The sequence below is a fragment of the Pagrus pagrus genome, assembly GCF_965226575.1.
Source record: "Pagrus pagrus genome assembly, chromosome: 8".
Lineage (NCBI taxonomy): Eukaryota > Metazoa > Chordata > Actinopteri > Spariformes > Sparidae > Pagrus > Pagrus pagrus.
The window spans coordinates 10,449,728-10,467,692 of NC_140192.1; the positions used below are offsets into that span (position 1 = coordinate 10,449,728).

Consider the following 17,965-nt stretch of genomic DNA (forward strand, 5'->3'; position numbering starts at 1 on the left):
TGTACCTGCATTATGAAGGTAGACTGACGAGGAAAACAAGAAATGGTTGTTGTGCATTTTAGGTTTACATTCAGTATATCACGTTTGACTTCCAGTGAATATCGACAGAGGTTACAAAGGTTACCCTGCAGGTTGCCAAAGGTTGTTGTCACACTTGACATAACAATGCAATCCTTACAATTGGTTCAGGAAGTTTTCACATGGCAACAACATTATGCTCTATTTTGCATTAACTTTTATTCAATGAATGAAGGCATCTTTTCTTCAGGCTCTTGTGAACAAACTAAACAAACTTGATAATAATGGACTGACTAACTCCTGCTCTCATTTTTATCACTAGCCTTTCTAGTTTGTTCACCTATAAAGACATTATTCTCAGTGTGCCATATGACATATCCCCTCATTTCTTCTTTTTTCCCAAATCCAAAAAGAAAGTGAGGCCTCACACTGTCTTTTACAAGAGATTATTCGACCCCCGCATAACATGACTGTGTGTCTGCTGGTCTACTTCGTTTTTTCTAAGAATCAACAACTAACCATGAAATATATAGATTTGATCATGGTTGGAGAATTTTATGTCACTAAACTTTCTAATTATGGATTCACAACAAAGCTATTTTTCGCTGTAAATAGAGATGTAAATGCAGAACCTAAAGAATTAAACAACTCAAAGGTCCATCATATTGTGGCTTTATTGAACAATTCTGGAATCATTCACGAATTTAACATTTTGAAAATGTGTTTATTTTTTCTGAGTTGTACAGATTTGGTAAGAAAAACATCAGATGTTCTTCAGAGCCTCAGAGAAAGACTGAGGTGATGGCTGAGGACACCAGCAGGAGGAGGACACTGGAACCAGTGGGTATGGCACCGTTACATAAGTCTTTGTCACAGCATTTGAGGCCGTCTCTGCATCCAGCGCTGGGAATGCAGGTCTTGGTGACGCGACCTGCAACATATGATGGAAAAACATTAGTTTCAACAGCAACAAAATGTAGTGGGCATCCAGTGCAGCCATTCTGTATATCAGCTCAGAACCCCATATGTATTTGAAATGTTCAATGTCAGCTTTAAATCCTTCTGATGTGGAAAAACAACTTACCTTCCACCATAACAGAGGTACAGCGGTCAGTGCCAGCAGGGCAAGTTAGTTTCTGTGTGCAGGCACTCGGTTTGACGTTTCCGCATACGTAGCATTGCAATCCATACGCTGTTCATGAATATAAAATACTGTTACACATGGTTTAAGACACTCCAAATATAATTGTTTTACACATTTTCACAGAAATCAATGCAAATTTCATTAAAAACTACTTCTATTCTGCTATTATTACATATAAAATAAATAAAATCTAAGTAAATAAATATCTAAGTAAGTATCAAATCATTAATTTGAAAACAAACACATGAATCATGAGTTGATCTTACCGGCAGACAGAGTCACCAACAGGACCAGAACTCCATACAACTTCATTGTGAGCGCAAATAAAAACAAACCCTGTGAGAGGAGAATTACAGAGAAGGTGTGAACTCTTCCAGAGCCTGCCTTTTATAGCCCAACTTCTCAGTCTTTCCTCACAAAGTCTCCTCCCAACTGAGCTGAAGACAGCTCATCAATCACAAGACAGACATGTAGACTACATACAGTCAGATAAATAGACAGAAAAAACAAAAGTACCACTGAAATCATCTTCAGTAGCAGATCAAATATGTTCATTGAGTCCTACAGCAACAACTGTGGACAAATTCTAAAACAAGCGGCGTAAAATGTTGTTGGTAAGTTGATTTTCTCACGTGGTTCATCTAGTTTGACAAAATCTGCCAGAAAAAATAACATCTACGTGTCTCTACTCCTAATGCTTTTGATTTTTAAAAGTTTGTTTTGTAGTTGTTGCTTTGTGTGATTTATTAGATGAAGCCTGTGTGTCTGTGCACAGGTGGTGAAATTTCCATCACTTTAGCACTAGTGAATGATGATCCACTGTGTTTTCGATGTCCTTCTACCTTCACACCTGAGCCAAGAAGAACAACTGTGAGAAAATAGGACAGTAGTTAAATATATCTTATAATTTTTGCATAGATCTCATAATGCAAATTGTGTCAGGTATGCACAGATAAACATCAGCTCAAGGGATTTTGTCTAAACATGTAACAAAATGAAATGTATTGGCCAATATTTCACCGTTTGAAGGTTTGTGGTGAAATCCGCCTGGACATTTCCACAGTGACACAACAGAGTTTGGAAATGTTGAAGGTGTTTCTTAAGTAGATGATTGGAAATGTCTTTTTTAATTGCTGCTGATGAATAATTCCTGCATTATGAAGGTAGACTGACAAGGAAAACAAGTAATATGGTTGCTGTGCATTTTCTGTGAGTTAAGTTTGACTTCCACTGAATATCGACAGAGGTAAAGAAGGTTACGCTACAGGTTGGCAGAGGTTGATGGGACTCATGAAGTAACTAATCCTTACAATGAGTTGAAGAAGTTTCCACACGGCAAAACCAATATGCTCCATTTTACATTTATTATCATTCAGTGACTGAACGCATCTTTTATTAAGTTTCTTGTGAACAAACTAAACAAACTTGATTATATCAAATTAGACTATTTACTTCTCTGTTGTTAATCATTAGCCTTTGTAGTTTATTTACATATAAATATATTATTCTCAGTGTGCCATATGACATATCCCCTCACTTTCTTCTTTTTATCCAAGTCTTCAAAGAAAGTGTGGCCTCACATTGTCTTTTACAAAAGATTAAAGGTTATCTTCAGCAGGTCCAAATACATAAAGAAATAAGTCATTTGACAGATTCATCCAGCTTCTTCTCTTAACCTGAGCACATCACATGTTTTCTGCATTGTATTTGTGTCTGAGGCGGTGAAAATGGTTGGGGACTACTTTGTGTAGACGTGCAAGATTTTAAAGGTCATCAAAGTGTGCAAAATCCTAATGTCTGCTACTCTGCCTAATTATTTCTCAGGATCAACAATTAACCATGAATTATGTAGATTTGTTCATGGTTGTACAATTTTATGTCACTCATTATGACTTCATAACAAAGGTGTTTTTGCTGTAAATAGTGATGTGAATGCAGAACCTAAAGAAAATAAACAACTCAATGGTCATATTGTCATTTTATTGAACAATTCTTGATCTGGACTAATTTATAGTTTTTATACTTATCCATTTTTCCTGAGCTGTACAGACTGGGTAAGAAAAAAGTGAAATGTTCTCCAGAGCCTCAGACAAAGACTGAGGTGATGGCTGAGGACACCAGTAGGAGGAGCACGCTGGAGCCAGTGGGTATGGGACCATGACACAAGTCCCCTTCACAGCATTTCATGGGGCCATCACATGCAGCACTGTAAACACCGCTTTTAGCAATTAGACTTGCAATATATGATGAAAACCTCAGTTTCAACATCAAAAACTAAACCAGGAACTATGTGCAGCTATAAATAAGTTGAAGTCAGTTATCTACAAATGTTCAATATCAGCAATAAATCTGTCTGATGTGGAAAAATAACTTCCTGTTCGCCTCAACAGTGGCACAACAGTCTTGAGTAAGAGAGGGCAATTGAATTTCTCTGTGCAGGATCTTGTGTTGGTAGCACATATGTAGCATCTCAATCCATATGCTATACAGAAATAGAGAATAGTGTCGCACACGTGGTATAAGATATTCCAAATCTAATCATTTAACACATTTTAACAAACATCCCTTTTTTTTGTCCCCACAGGTTATGTCCTCTGTGCCCAAAGAAAACATCATTCAGAAAATAATAAATTAGCCCGTTACACTACATAGAGGATGCATTGCAAATAGTATTTTATTAAAAACTACTTCAATCCTGCTATTATTATTGATTTAAAATATGTATATATAAATATCTAAGTAAGTATCAATTAATTAATAAAAAAAAAAATCATAAGTGTTTCTTACCTGAAGACAGAGTCACCAACAGGTCCAGAACTCCATAAAACTTCATTGTGAACGCAAAGAAAGATAGACTTTTTAATTAAACCGTAAGAGGAGAATTAGAGAGACAATGTGAACTAACAAAGTCTCCTCTCAACTGAGCTAAAGCCATTATCCATCAGACAGACATGTAGACTTTATACCGTCAGGTAAATAGATACAAGAAATAAAAGTATCATTGAAATCATCTTCAGTAGCAGATAAAGTCTGTCCATTGAATCCTACAGGAACATCTGACATTGACTTTTACAAACTGTGGACAAATTCTGAAACATAAGTGATTTAAAATATTGTTGGTAAGTTGATTTTCTCACAGTAGTTAATCTACAGTACAGAAGTTAAACAAAGTCTGCCATCTTATTTATTTATTTATTTATCTATCTATTTTGGTCTATGCACATGATGTGAAAATCTGTCTCTTTGGCGCCATCTTGTGAGCATCCAGTGGCAGTGATTTTCAAATGCTGAATTGAAGTGTTGAATTGAATCATTTTTTCTCTTCTTTTTGCTCTTTCCAAACATGTATTGTCTTCTGTTTCTGTAGATGAACTGGGCTGTACCCATTTGACCTTATGTAATAAAAAAGAAAAACATATATGGCCATTGCCTTAAGTGTGCAGAATCTGATGGTTTTGACTGTTGAAATATTCTTGATAAAACATTGTTTACAGTCAATAATACTTGGAGATGGTTGGAAAGCACACACGAAAACTCAACATAATTCATCATACACAAGTCATACAAATAAGCTTTGTTGTTATAGTCTTGCTATTGTTAAGGCTAATGCGCTGATTCTCCCAATCTTCAACAGATGAATTAAAGGTCACATAATTTATGCTCATTTTCAGGTTCATGATTTTATCTTGTCTGTCTGCTAGAAAATGCTTAAATGTTCATTATTTCTCTCATACTTTAATTTGCAGCTTTGCAATACACACAAAGGTATAAGTATAATCAAGTTATTTGTTGCTATGGATTAACAAAATCTCTAACAAAAATCTAATGACATTTTTTTTTTTTTTTAAATCTACCTTGAGCTTTGAATTCAACTTTAACTTTGGCACTGAAGTGTCAGAATGACACTCCAAGTCATGAAATGCTGACATAAAAAGATTTATCTATCTATGATGACAATAACCTCAAAATTTAAAGCAAAGATCACCTGAATTCACTGCATGTACAATTAAACATTATCCACAAATATGAAGAAAATAGTTAGTGTATAACAAATCAATTACATGTTGTTGTCAGTGCAAATTAATGAATGCTAGCTTAAACATACTGTAGGTGGTGGGATCATAAGGATTTTTCCACAATGGAAACAAAGTGAGCTATATAGCAGCAACATGTGTAACAGACTGTCAATCTCATAGTGATATATATATGTGTGTGTGTGTGTGTGTGTGTGTATTTATTGCTGGTGTCCAACCCTATCAAGCCACAGTAAAGACACCAATGGACAGGTGACAGTTTTCAGAAAAAGACAACATAAAGTTTGTCAGTAAGGTGCAATGTGCTACCAGATCGTGATGACGTCACATCTGAAATGTGCTGTAAAAAAAACTTACAAACGAAACAAATACGGTTGTTGTCGTAGTACAATGAGGGAGGGCGTCAACAAATAGTAATAATAACACCTAACAGTCTTGTTTTTACATTTATTCACAATATCTATATTTTCTTCCTCATCCGCTGCTGTCAGAAACAGATCTGGGATCCCTTTCTATACTTTCTTCACTTGTCATTGGGATTTTTTTCCTGCGTTCATTGGGTGTGGTTTTGTGAGCAGCTCAGGAAGACAGACAGGCAAGCTTTGGAAAAGTTCACATATTCGCTCTGACTCTCTCCTCGCAGGGTCGATTCAAAAGTCTGTTGTTATTTCTCGCACAATTTGCATTCACGATGAAGGTTTTTGGAGTTCTGGTCCTCCTGGCGACTCTGTCTGCAGGTAAGAACAGCTTATGATTCATGTAACACACACAAATTAAAGTTATTGACGTGTGAAAGTTATCGTTAAACCTAATAAAGTAATGGCGTCCTTAAGTAAAAGTGTGATCACTCAATTTCAGTGCATTTTTTTAAATCAAATAGACGAATACATTTAAAGAAAGATGTTAAAATGACGTAAGTATGTTTCAACGGCGGCACTGGTCAGATTTTAACTATTTAACCTTTTTTTGAGAAGTGTGCATCACATTCTCCCTGTAGTGTAAAGGTTCATTTCACCATTTTTTTTTAAAGAGGGAGTTAAGATTCATGTTTGAAAGCTCATTTGTTATGTTTTTTTGTTGTTGTTGTTGTTGTTGTTTAAATGTAAAAATGTGTAATTGCGTAAAACAATTACATTTAGAGTGTCTTAACCCGTGTGTGACAGTATTGTGTATTTCTGTACAGCATATGGATTGAGATGCTACGATTGTGTTTTGGTCAACCCAAGCTCCTGCACAACTGTCAAGACATGCCCTGCGGGCTACGACCGTTGTGCCAATGGCGTCACGGGCGGTAAGTTGTTCTTCCGCATCAGAAGGGTTTATAGCTAATATATTGAATATTACAAAGATAAATGCTTTTCCATCATATCTCGTAGATGTCGTCACGCGGAGCTGCTATAAAAGCGCTGCATGTGTAAGCGGCACTGATTGCTGTTCAATCGACTTGTGTAACGGCGCCATACCAACTGGCTCCAGTGTGCTCCTCCTGCTGGTGTCCTCAGCCATCACCTCAGTCTTTCTCTGAAGCTCCGGAGGACATCTGACTTTTGTTCCCTCTCAATCTTTACAGCTCAGAAAACATGTACTGCTTGTATTTTAAGATCAGTGTATTTTATGAACACTGTATTTTCTCGTGGTTGTTCAGCTGGTGTCTGTATGCATGAGTAACATTCATCCAAAGTCTGCATTAATTTCTTCAGAATTTGCCTTTAAATTTACAAGATGAAGTCACTGCATGTGAGGTTTGAGAATCTCTCACTTTGACACCACCTGGTTGAGTAATGTATGTTTTCTATAAAGTAATTTTTTTATGATAATTGTTTTTTTTCTGGATGGTTTTCATGATTTATAATGTATTTTATACTCAACCTCTGTCATTCTGCTTTGTGGTGGTTATCTAACCATGCCTGATGATGATGATGTCTGTTAGATCAAAACACTGCTCAATTAAAGTTGCTGAAAGCTGTGAGTGCCGTTTGCTGATCTTTTATCTGATCCCTGCCTTTAGTTTGCCTTTTGACCAACACCTATAGAAGTGTCTTGGTTGTGCGTACCCTTCACACTGTTTGTCTACAATACAAAAGTATCCGTGTCGAGTTTGCCTGAGCAAAAGTGCAGCTGTCCACCTCAAAGTGTCTGTAAACCCTGAAAAGCCACAATAAACATACATATAGACAGGTTAAATGAATTAAAGGAAAAAACAACACAACATGTATTTGTAAGGGGTTGTGCTACCTTGTGCTGCTGAATGGAAGATAAATATAAACCACTTTTCTAGCTCACCAAACAAAGCGCTTTACAATTTGCCTCTCGTTCACCCATTTACAAACACACCCACACAAATGGCAGTGGCACTGGACTGACCTACCTATCAGGAGCAACGTGAGTTGAGTTCTAGTGACTTTAGAGGCCAGAGAATGTGATTCACATTATTGTCATACTCATCAAACCATTCAGTGAGCTCTCCTGCCTTATGGGTGGAGCATTGTCATTGATTTTGACTGAAAATTCTGTTGCTCGTCTGTTTTTCCTTACACATCACACTAATGCACAAGCATCACCGTCATCAAATGTAGTTGGTTCTAATATTAACAAGAAGATGTTAAAATTTGTTTGAAAATCATAAACGTCTTTCTGGAGCTGGTGATGGAGGCAGCTAACAAGTGAGACATCTCGCTCCTTTCTCACCTTTGTTGAGAGTCGCACATGTGCAGAACGGATGACATGACACCACCCAACCAGGAACAAGAGAATGAGAGGCAATCTAAGTTTTATTGGGATTTCTTGGATGGATGTTTAAAATCTGCAGGCAGATGTCCAGATATGGAGCAGTTCAAATGAGACATGAGATTAATCTTTACCAAAGTCACATTCTGCAGCTATCTAGTGGTCAAATCATCTCCTGCCATTTCTTAATCATAAAACACAATTATTGTTGTTCATCTAGTTTCTTTATATATGAGTGACATCATTCAAATTCTGCATTCATTTTTTTCAGAAATGTTGCTGTGTTATTCACCCGTCAAAGCCACTGTGTGGGAGATATGGACATTTCTAACTTAGCAGCAATATCAAGAATTCAAGTCAGCAACAGGAAAACCACCAATATACAGCAAGAGTGTTTCATTTATTAACAAACAAAAACCATCAGAAGAATTTGAAATATTTGCTCATCCCATAACAGATTTTTTATGCAGTAGCTTACACATTTCAAACACAGTCCTGACACTATCTTATATTGTTTAATTATTTTTCAAGCAAGGCATCTAGATGACTTAACAAATAGTGTATTACTGTGCTTTACTCCCATGCCAGAAATAAGTGTGTAAGAGCAGACAGACATATATTCAGCTGGCACACGTCTCATGTTACAATTACACTCGATCATATCACTGTGTGCACAGAGGTGTTTTATCATTCTTCTCTGTACTAAGGTTGGCATAGCTTAATTAAACTGATAAGGCAAATAAAGTCACAAGGACATGGACAGCAATTAATTATGGCATATTTGAGAATATTTTTACAAGGCAAATCAGTTTTATAGGTATAATAAATCTATTTCTTGCTTTGGATCAGCAAAGTGAACTCGTAACACAACAAGGTTTTATCTTTTAAATCTACCCTGAGCTGTGACTTTAACTTGCACATTAAAACAGCATCAAGCAGTAGATAGGTTTTGGCACTGAAATGACAGAATGGCACAACAGATCGAGGAATGCTGACAAAAACATTTGTCTGTAAGTCATGACGAGAACCCCAAATTAAACCTAGAATCACATGAATCTATATACATTCAAACATCATCTACAAATCTAAAGAACAGAGTTCATACATATTAAAAGCAAGTGACTAAAAATGAGTTACATGTTGCAGTCAGTGCAAATGAATGCATGTTAGCTTAAACATAGGTAGTTAGGAGAGTAGACTTTTTCTACAATACAGTAGTTGCCATGTTGACATAAGGTGAGGCATGCTCTTTGGAGCAAGTGTGTTTTTATTGCCAGTGCCCAACCCTGTCAAGCCACAATGAAGACACATACTGTATCTATTTCCTTATTGCGCATTTAATGTAGAACCTGATAAATAAAATTCAGGCAGAAGGACATAAAGCGAACTCTCACCATAAAACCAAACCATTCAAGCTCTGGGACAAAAAAAACTAAATGTCCATTAGGTGGAAGACTGTGGTGACGATACAATCGGAGATCGGTTTTACTATTGGCTGTGGAAGGCACATGAGGATGAGGATCAGCTTAAGGATGGAACAAGAAAATACAAGTTTCATTGAGGGTCTTTGGATGGCTATAATCTGCAGGCAGATGTCCAGATAAAGAGCAGTTTGACATGAGGTTAACCGTTACCAAAATCACGTTCTGCTGTGGCAGCAGGTCCCTAGTGGTCATTTCCCTTTGAAAAACAAACATCCTCTGCTACTTCTTGGCATGTGTGCTCACGAGAAGGTACATGTGCAAACAGTGTGTGTGTGTGTGTGTGTGTGTGTGTGTGTGTCTGTGCGTCTTTAATTCTGTAGCTTCTTCAGTGAACCCATGTAAAGAAAGCTATTTCATCCAGGTCCACAGGGTAGTCAGTGAGGTACATGGGGCCTTTATCAAAATGTTCCCCCTTGTAGCTTCTCCATCGTCCCGCAGGCAGGTAAATGTCCCGCTCCTGCTTTCCTGGCTCCAATACCGGAGCCACCATCAGGTCATCCCCGATCAGGAACTGAGAGTCAATCTTATAGGCTGCCTCGTCGTCATTGGCGATCCACCAGAGGGGCCTTATGATTGGATCCCCTGTATCGAGAACCTCCCCTGCAAGTTCGAGAACCCTTGGAGCCACCAGATTCTCATGGAGCTCCGTGAACTTCTGCGCTATCTGTACCACCTGCAGAAAGATACAGTGTTAGCATCACAGTGGAGCACAATGGCTGGTTTCAATAAGTTGCTGGGTCTCTGTAAATAAAAGTAAAATGAAAAGTGTCATGAGATAACCTTTGTTATGATTTGTCCCTATATGAATACAAAATGTTTAGACCAAAACAAACAGCTTGTCGGCTACACCTCCGGTCTCCCTTCACCCCCCATGTGCCCCGCTCTCTCCACATCTGCCGTTCTCAGCAGCAGCAGGCGTTGCGAAGTACAGACGAAGCATCCTCTCAACGCTGGATAACGTAATACAGTTATCCTTTTGTGGACTACGCCAAGTGACGTTGTAAGTACATTAGAAAAGCAAGAGGACCTAACCTTCAGCACATCAAAAGTAACCCAATTCTGCAGGAAAACCAGGGACTTGGCAACCCTGCTCGCTGTGTTGATTTAGAAATGGGACGGTCCACCAGTTCTGAAGGGAGGGGGCTAACATGCAGCCATACCAACTATCCAAAACAAAAAACTCCACTGTGTCTTTACATATTGATAAAATTAAGTGTGGTAAATGATCTTGTACCTTGTACCTTGTTTGCATATTGTGGAAGCATTTTGAATCTGATTTGAATGAGAGACAGGGAGCAGTCAGAAGTCACTGATGCCAGAAATGTAATAAAAGCTGTGAGTTTTGTGCATTGTATCATTTTGACAACTCAGAGCTCCTCCCAAATTTTGGCAGTTGGATATTCAGTGGACCCAGTTTAGTGGTCATTTAGTGAAGAAATTAAACTGAAACAGTAAAAGTTAGACGGACAAAAAAATGTGTTCGAGTCACAGATATTTGTGTATTTTTCAGCTTCATCCTTTGGACACAAACCTCTCACAGACACACATCTTATATTCCTGTGGGAAGAGGCAAAAATGTGCATACAAGTTATGAACTATTTTGGCACAATATAAGCCACAGATTATACTTTGGCCTCCACTTACGTCAATATGGTATGAAAGTTACCTTGAAGAAATCAGTATTTCATACCCTCAAATGACCTTAAACTACTGTGTGTGGAACTGGAAAGTTCAAACAATGGTGCCCTCCAGTGGTAGCATCACAAAAGACACTGAAAATAAATCCTGTACACTCCAACAATGTCCCTACCAGGAAAAACGTATCGCTTCAGACCATTTTTGAAGATTAAATTACGATTCCTGAAGATCCCACTTTGTTTTATCTTACATTCAGATCTGATTTTCAGTACTTTTTCTACATTTACTAGTTAGGAAAAATTGAAAGCAAGCAGTCTACTGCGAGACTTTAGGTACAGCACAACACCTGCCTATTTATGGGCTCAACAGCTAGACATGATACATATGTGCAGGTTTCACACTGATGGGGGGAAAAAAGCAATTATCAAATAAAAAATTCAACTTATGGTGGTTTTAAAGGTCGTGATCAATAAAGTCTCATCTTTTCCAATTAATACAACACTTCCACTGCTCACCTCATTGTCGTAGGCCCACGGTGGTATAGAGAACTGCATGGCTGGCATGAAAGCAGACAGCTCTAACCATCGGATGTACAGCTCTCGGTCCGGCAGACCATTTTTTCCATCTACACCACCTAAAATACAACACACATGTCAGACTCACTTTCAACTCCATAACTCTCTGTTGCAGTATGTTACAGAGTACCATACCTGCGGTGCGGTTGGGGTATGCATTCCCTCCTATCATATCAGGTAAGACAAATTGGTAGCCCAGAATGCTGATGGTCAGAACAGTCGGGATGATGGACTTGAGGCCGAGCTCATAACCCCACACAGAGTCTCTGTCGATGATCCTGAAGAAGCAGGAGATGTTCTGGCTCTGGTAGCCCACCCTCAGCTCTGCACGCTCACTGAATGGTATGGCCATCTCTGTGTAGCGGCGGGTGAAGGCGGAGGGGTCAGACAGTGGGACCAGCGTGCTGAACTGGTGTGGCAGGTAGCTAGTCTCTCCTGCGTCGAACTTGAAGGACGTCACATCATAGCGCAGTTTGAGCATACGCAGGTGTGAGGAATACCAGTCACGGGCTTCTGGATTGGTAAAGTCCAAGATTCCTCCAATGCCATTCCACCAGCGAACCAGAGCTGGCAGCTCACCGCTCGGCTCTCGTACAAACAATCCTTTCTCCACAGCAACACCAAAGTTAATGGAGTCGTAGTTGATAAAAGGGTGTGTCCAGAGCGACACCTGAAACCCATCCTCTCTGAGTTTGTCAAACATACCACTAGCATTGGGGAACTTCTGCGGGTCAAAGTCAAACTCTCCATAGTCGGCAGTGTAGCGGTCGTCCAGCTCCAGATGGGAGCATGTGAAGCCATGCTTGGTGATGTCAGAGGCGTAGCGCAGCAGCTTCTCCTGAGTTACAGCCGTCTTATGGAGAGCCCATGTGGACCACAATGGTTGTTTGAACACTTCAGGGGATGGGACCTTGATAGGCTTTGGAAAATATCGACGCACCTGAGCAAAACAAATGCAAACAGAGCAGAAATAGTCACCCCATGTAAAACCACAACTTTTCAGAATGTCACAAATAAAACTAAAGAGGTTTTAATGGTGCTGGAAGGCAGATTTTGTGACCTTTGGACAGAGCCAGCTGAGCTAGCTGTTACCTCATGCTCCCAGTCTTAAAGCTAAGCTAAACTAACCGGCCATTTATCGGTAAGATATGAGAGTGGTATCAATCTTCTAAGTCTTGGCAAGAAAATGGTGTAAGAAACAAAACTAATCTGATTCAAAACCTTGCTACTTATCAACTAAGAATTGGTTTCATTATTGATGAATCTATTGTTTTTGATTAATAATCATTTAGTCTGTAAAATTTAAATGGAGATCAGTTTCCCAGTCCAAGGTATATCTTCAAATGTCTTGCTCATCAACAGTCAAAAACCCAAAGATAGTCTTTATAATAATATAAAACAGAGAAATGTGAATCCCGACAATTGAGCTGCAGATCTGTTGGATGGTTTTGATATATCAAATTAGCCAATCCAACCAAGACCCCAACTTGGCTTTGGTCATACTCACTCCAACTGCTCCTTGTTAATTTTGCTATGCTACATTATACTTTCCAATCAGATAGGCTGGTTCACTCTGTGAGTGAGTGCTTGGAAGAGGACCAACACATGCTTTTTCAAAAGTTCTTGGTGCAGTAATTTTGTGCATATCCAAATGTACAGTTAATGCAACAATTCCCTCCGGCTCCAAAAGAGCTCAAGTGGCAAATGCCCGAGACTTTGAATTTACTACTTTTGTGATACTTAATATGGAAGCCCATTTCCACCAGTTAAAGAAAAAGAGTTCTGAAAAAAACTCATACAATTTTGTCTTATAATTATGACTTTTCATCTCATAATTATGACTTAGCATGGGATATAGCACATAAGATGGATGATTTTGCTCTGACCATCAAAACAAAACACACAGCGCGTCTATACTCACCATGTATTTGTGAATTGAGGTAACATCGGACCCAACACACACTCTGTAGCTGAGCTCAGGTAAGGCCTGTTGACCCACTGGTGGTCTGTAGGGGGAGTCCTGGTATCGGGCCTGAAACCTGAGCATCCTGTCCTTCTCTGACCAGCCCAAATGAAATGGTACCGAGTCATTAATCTTGATGGCAGTCGCATTGGACGACAGCCAATACCGTTCTAAAATTCCCCCAAAAGCGTTCCTATTCGAGTAGACATCACTGGTGATGAAGGGCTGTGGTTCCTCCTCTCCTTGGATCCTGACAGGCCAGTACTGTGTTGCTGTCTCTGCCCCTCCATACCAATGAGAGTCATTATAGGCCATGGCATGTTCCACTGAATGCTTATTTTGCAGCTCCTCCCAGCGGACACGGTAACACATCACAGTGTCCTTAGGTCGAACTGTCTGGATAAAGAAGTTGAGTTTTCCAGAATCTGAACGGGTGCAGCTCAGGAGATTTCCCTCCTTTGAGCAAGAGTCCAGATCCAGAGTGCCCGACCTGGGAAGAAGCATTGAACAAGGGAAAGATTATATCAATGAACTTGTTAAGCACACAGCACTAATTGAGCCAGTTTTATTCGCAGAAATGTCATATTTCAAGCTCAACTAACTAAAAATAAAAATACTACAACAGAAAATAAAATACAATCACAATGCAGAAGATATTGAATGTCATTATACAGCAGGCAATATCATATATTGCATAACTCTATTTTATGTTATATCACTCTATTTCTCTCCAAGTGCAGGGACTGCATTGTGGCTAAATCTGTCAATGTGAGCTCTGCTGATAAAGGACATGACTAAATCAGTCTTCCCTGAGGGGGTAATCATGTGTCTGTCTCATCTGACTTTCCATTATCCATCCACACAGTACTGCTTTTTAGCACACAAAGAGGAACCACTGGTTGAGCAAAGAGGAACGGAGATTTACTGGATGGTAGTTTCACAAGCAAAGCATTTATTACAGACAATTAACACACCAAATTGCTTAACAGTGTACCAGTGTTCCTATTTTTCTGGTCACGTTCTAGTTTTTATTCCTCTGTAACAGCCATGACATCAGCATGACAATCTTTATCACGTAATCACGTATCACTTAATTATTAGAGTCACTTCACAATCATAAGCAGATTAATCATTAATGATAATACTCCTGAGAGTAAACCCACCTGAAGGCCATGCTGAAGATAACAGCCCCAACTTGGTTCCGAATGATAAAACCGTCCTTGTTGAGGTCCAACAGCTCAGCCTTCAGCAGCTCGGCTTTGCGGAGGGACGCTGAGTAGTAGCACCAGGCGACCACAGCAGCCAGCACCAACACACAGCCCAACATGCCGGCCATCACCAGAGGACGACCTTCATGAGCAAGTTTCTTCTTCAGTGGAGAACCACCTGCTCCCCCGACCATCTGCTGCTCCCCAGGAGCTGCTGGGACAATCTGATACATGCTGGAGACTTTAGCAGTGAGGTGTGTAGGAAAGCAGTGTTGGGTAAAATGTCTAATAACTTCTTCACAATGGCAGCAGTGGAGGTGAAGGACAGCCTAGTGTCTATCTGCCGATATGCAGCGAAGTCTCCATATCTGAATGATGGTTCATTGGTTCAAACCTGCAAAATAGACAGAGGCAGTCAGAGATGAACAGTCAGTTGAAGTTAGGGTTGCTACACAACAAGAACAGCACTCAGAGGAGCACATACCACCGCCAAGGCCCAACAGTCCCCTTTAATTCATTCAAGCCTAATCCAATATCAAATCAATAGGCTGTAGTAGTCTAAATTTTAAACCACCCATAACTGCTTAACCATAATTTTTAAGATCACCATATCTAGGATCCACATCAAACTGCATTCAAAGATACCAGCCTCCTAAATACGGCAGTTTTTTATCATTAGGATCCATGCATTATTCCCTGGAAATTTCACGAAAAAAAAATGCATTTTGCAATGTTCAAGAAAGTGAGAAATAATTCCTGTGTAAATGCAAAGCAACAAAATAATTACTAGACATACTAGCTAAATTCCAAGTTATCAGTATGGGATATACAAATCAAGTGTTAGTCTGTTGTAACCAGGATTACACAGGGTATGTGCTTGACAGTCCACTTTATTTTGGAACCACTTATCACCTCTGACAGTCTCCATGAACTAGATTTAAAAATACACTTACAGCTCGCCACACTGCATGCTGCCATGATAAAAGTCATTTATCACTCCCCCTCTATTTACTTATATTCTCTGAAGGAAAAAAACACCTGCATTGTGCAATGATTCTGTAAAACACCAAAAAATTGACATAGGCAGATGTATGTGCAGAACATGGCCGTAACACCAGGGTATTCTGTGTGTTAGTCTCTCAAATAAAGCTACTAGTTACTGTATTGTGTGCACTTACTGTACTGCAGCATAGTTGAGCAGCAGCAGTGTCCCACAGAGAGAGAGAAGGCACAGCAGCTTTACTCTGGTAAATGGCAGGAAGCCAGGCTCTGTGGCAACACATACACTGGTGGTAACAGAACCAATGACACCATACAAACAGGCTGTAATGAGAGAAAGTACAGACACCATGTCAGCATGGTTCAAATACATTTATCTCTCAGGTAAGAGCACCTTGGACCTGAGTAAATAATATTTAAGAGCAGCAGCCCTCAAATGATTGTGCTGCAGCAAACCTACAGTTTCCAGACAGAGCCCGGGCCAGTCATCCACAGCAGAACCATATTTAACATCCCAACAGGTATCATTATGGTCCAGCACAACATTATTATTTATATTATGATGGAGGTTAGTGGCAATGCAGCAGGTAGGGAAGGAAAGCTTGCAAATGCATGCCCTGCAAAACTGGGTTCCTGTGCAAGCCCTTTACAGACAGACTGCTAACATGTCTTCATGCCAGTTAACACAAGCCTTTGCTTGTTTGATATACAATTACCGACAGAACTGCCCCATCATGTTATTAATATGATCAGTTGTTTTTAATATTTAATAAAGCCAACAAGGTTATTTTTTCACCCATGTCCAATTGTTTGTTGGTTGGTTGGTTGGTTGGTTGGTTGGTTTGTCATTTAGATTTCAGCAAAAACCTGGATGGAGGGTGGGTGTTGGAACCAGCGTAGTTCGTAGTTTAGCATTTGGTGCAATTTTTTCTCACTTACTTCAACATTATGAGATAGGGCATTTCTCTACATTTTGTAATTTCTCAGGGAACAATGCCTGGATCTTGATGGAAAAAAATCAGGCATATTTAGGTGGCTGGTATCTATGAGTGAGTACAAATGGGGACTGGTGGGCCTTGGCAGAGGAATGCACTCTACTACATGCTATTATTAATGCTTTGTTCTAGCTTTAGATGTACAACCCTGTTTGGCATGAGCAACACACCTCCCACCTCCCTTACTTGGTTTATTTTCTTCAAAATTTGATTGCCTTAAAGTAATTCAATGCACCAATGTTTAGTGAGTCTCCCAATGTTAGCACACTTTTAAAAGGAAACTGTCACGAATTAAAATCTTCTTTTACAAACTATTCTTCTATGTTGATCCTGGGGGCAGTTTAGGACATGATACTGAATTCATGCTTCAAAATGAGAGCTAATGTAGGCTCCCACACTGTGACCATAAGTCAGTTTCATTTTGATTGTTTTGGGGACCAACTGGATTCAAAGCAAAGTACTTAGTGTGTGGGTACACAGCCGCATATAACCATTCTGATCAGTGCATTACAGCAGCGTGTACTCTGTACCTTCAGGCTTGAGCGAGCTCATAAACAAAGGCACTAGTTTCCTCCATAGTGACTGCTAATTCTTTTGTGTTCACATTAGTTGTAGTTAAACAGCTAAAACAATAGACACTGACCACACTGCCATTGCTAAAACGGTCACAGTGGACACGAACAGGACATTTCAAGGTGACATGTAAGTCAGTAACAAAACATTTCTGCCAGTATCTGATCGATATCACACGTCGACATGGCTGTTGGCGCTGTATCGGGACATTACTGTGACAGTAACCGGCTCTACCAGTTGTCACGAACTGGGTTTCAAAACGCCCAGCGTTCACAGTTAGAAGCTATGCTAGCTATGTCAGTAGCTATACTTCTAATTATTAAGTTACACAACACATTCGCTGCCATTTATCGCGCTGTGGTCATTAAAAACAGAGTTATCTTACCTCTGCACCTGACTCGCTGGGGTCATTGTGTACAGCTGTGGGCGCAGTACAGCCCACTGCGTAGCTGCAGAGCGGTTTGAAGTTCCATGGTCCCGCCCAACGTCGAACGAGCTCGAAGCGGGTTCGCCCACGCACCTGTCACTCATACACTTTACCATCCCACGGGCTTCTGGGAAATGTAGTGTGAGAACAGGAGAGTCGTGAGAGATCACTAATATAAAT

The 17,965-nt window shown here is 39.7% G+C and overlaps 3 protein-coding genes across 3 annotated transcripts; 1 reads left to right on the plus strand and 2 right to left on the minus strand.

Moving 5' to 3' along the window:
* Positions 1-674: 674 nt before the first annotated feature.
* On the minus strand, positions 675-1,507 carry LOC311261254 (lymphocyte antigen 6G-like). Its single transcript, XM_084359745.1, has 3 exons — positions 1,429-1,507; positions 1,103-1,210; positions 675-949 (listed from the first exon to the last, which is right to left on the minus strand). Exons 1-3 carry the CDS (start codon positions 1,472-1,474, stop codon positions 801-803), a joined length of 303 nt encoding a protein of 100 aa, XP_084215871.1. The 5' UTR covers positions 1,475-1,507; the 3' UTR covers positions 675-800.
* Positions 1,508-5,705: 4,198 nt separating this feature from the next.
* Positions 5,706-7,165, plus strand: LOC311261252 (lymphocyte antigen 6B-like). Its single transcript, XM_084359742.1, has 3 exons — positions 5,706-5,933; positions 6,380-6,487; positions 6,573-7,165. The coding sequence occupies exons 1-3, from the start codon at positions 5,888-5,890 to the stop codon at positions 6,719-6,721; spliced, it is 303 nt and encodes a 100-aa protein (XP_084215868.1). The 5' UTR covers positions 5,706-5,887; the 3' UTR covers positions 6,722-7,165.
* A 1,139-nt stretch (positions 7,166-8,304) lies between these two features.
* LOC311260917 (myogenesis-regulating glycosidase-like) lies at positions 8,305-17,942 on the minus strand. Its single transcript, XM_084359219.1, has 7 exons — positions 17,744-17,942; positions 15,970-16,114; positions 14,747-15,185; positions 13,542-14,073; positions 11,756-12,560; positions 11,561-11,679; positions 8,305-10,080 (listed from the first exon to the last, which is right to left on the minus strand). Exons 3-7 carry the CDS (start codon positions 15,022-15,024, stop codon positions 9,733-9,735), a joined length of 2,082 nt encoding a protein of 693 aa, XP_084215345.1. The 5' UTR covers positions 15,025-15,185; positions 15,970-16,114; positions 17,744-17,942; the 3' UTR covers positions 8,305-9,732.
* Between the last annotated feature and the right edge of the window lie 23 nt (positions 17,943-17,965).

Coding starts and splice junctions, on each gene's coding strand:
- LOC311261254 (XM_084359745.1), bottom strand. CDS start 1,474: ATGAAGTTGTATGGAGTTCTGGTCCTGTTGGTGACTCTGTCTGCCG. Junction 1,211..1,428: donor GTTGGTGACTCTGTCTGCCG/GTAAGATCAACT, acceptor ATTCATGAACAG/CGTATGGATTGCAATGCTAC. Junction 950..1,102: donor TACCTCTGTTATGGTGGAAG/GTAAGTTGTTTT, acceptor CATATGTTGCAG/GTCGCGTCACCAAGACCTGC.
- LOC311261252 (XM_084359742.1), top strand. CDS start 5,888: ATGAAGGTTTTTGGAGTTCTGGTCCTCCTGGCGACTCTGTCTGCAG. Junction 5,934..6,379: donor CCTGGCGACTCTGTCTGCAG/GTAAGAACAGCT, acceptor ATTTCTGTACAG/CATATGGATTGAGATGCTAC. Junction 6,488..6,572: donor TGCCAATGGCGTCACGGGCG/GTAAGTTGTTCT, acceptor CATATCTCGTAG/ATGTCGTCACGCGGAGCTGC.
- LOC311260917 (XM_084359219.1), bottom strand. CDS start 15,024: ATGTATCAGATTGTCCCAGCAGCTCCTGGGGAGCAGCAGATGGTCGGG. Junction 14,074..14,746: donor ATCTTCAGCATGGCCTTCAG/GTGGGTTTACTC, acceptor GCTTCTTCCCAG/GTCGGGCACTCTGGATCTGG. Junction 12,561..13,541: donor CCTCAATTCACAAATACATG/GTGAGTATAGAC, acceptor TGTTTTGCTCAG/GTGCGTCGATATTTTCCAAA.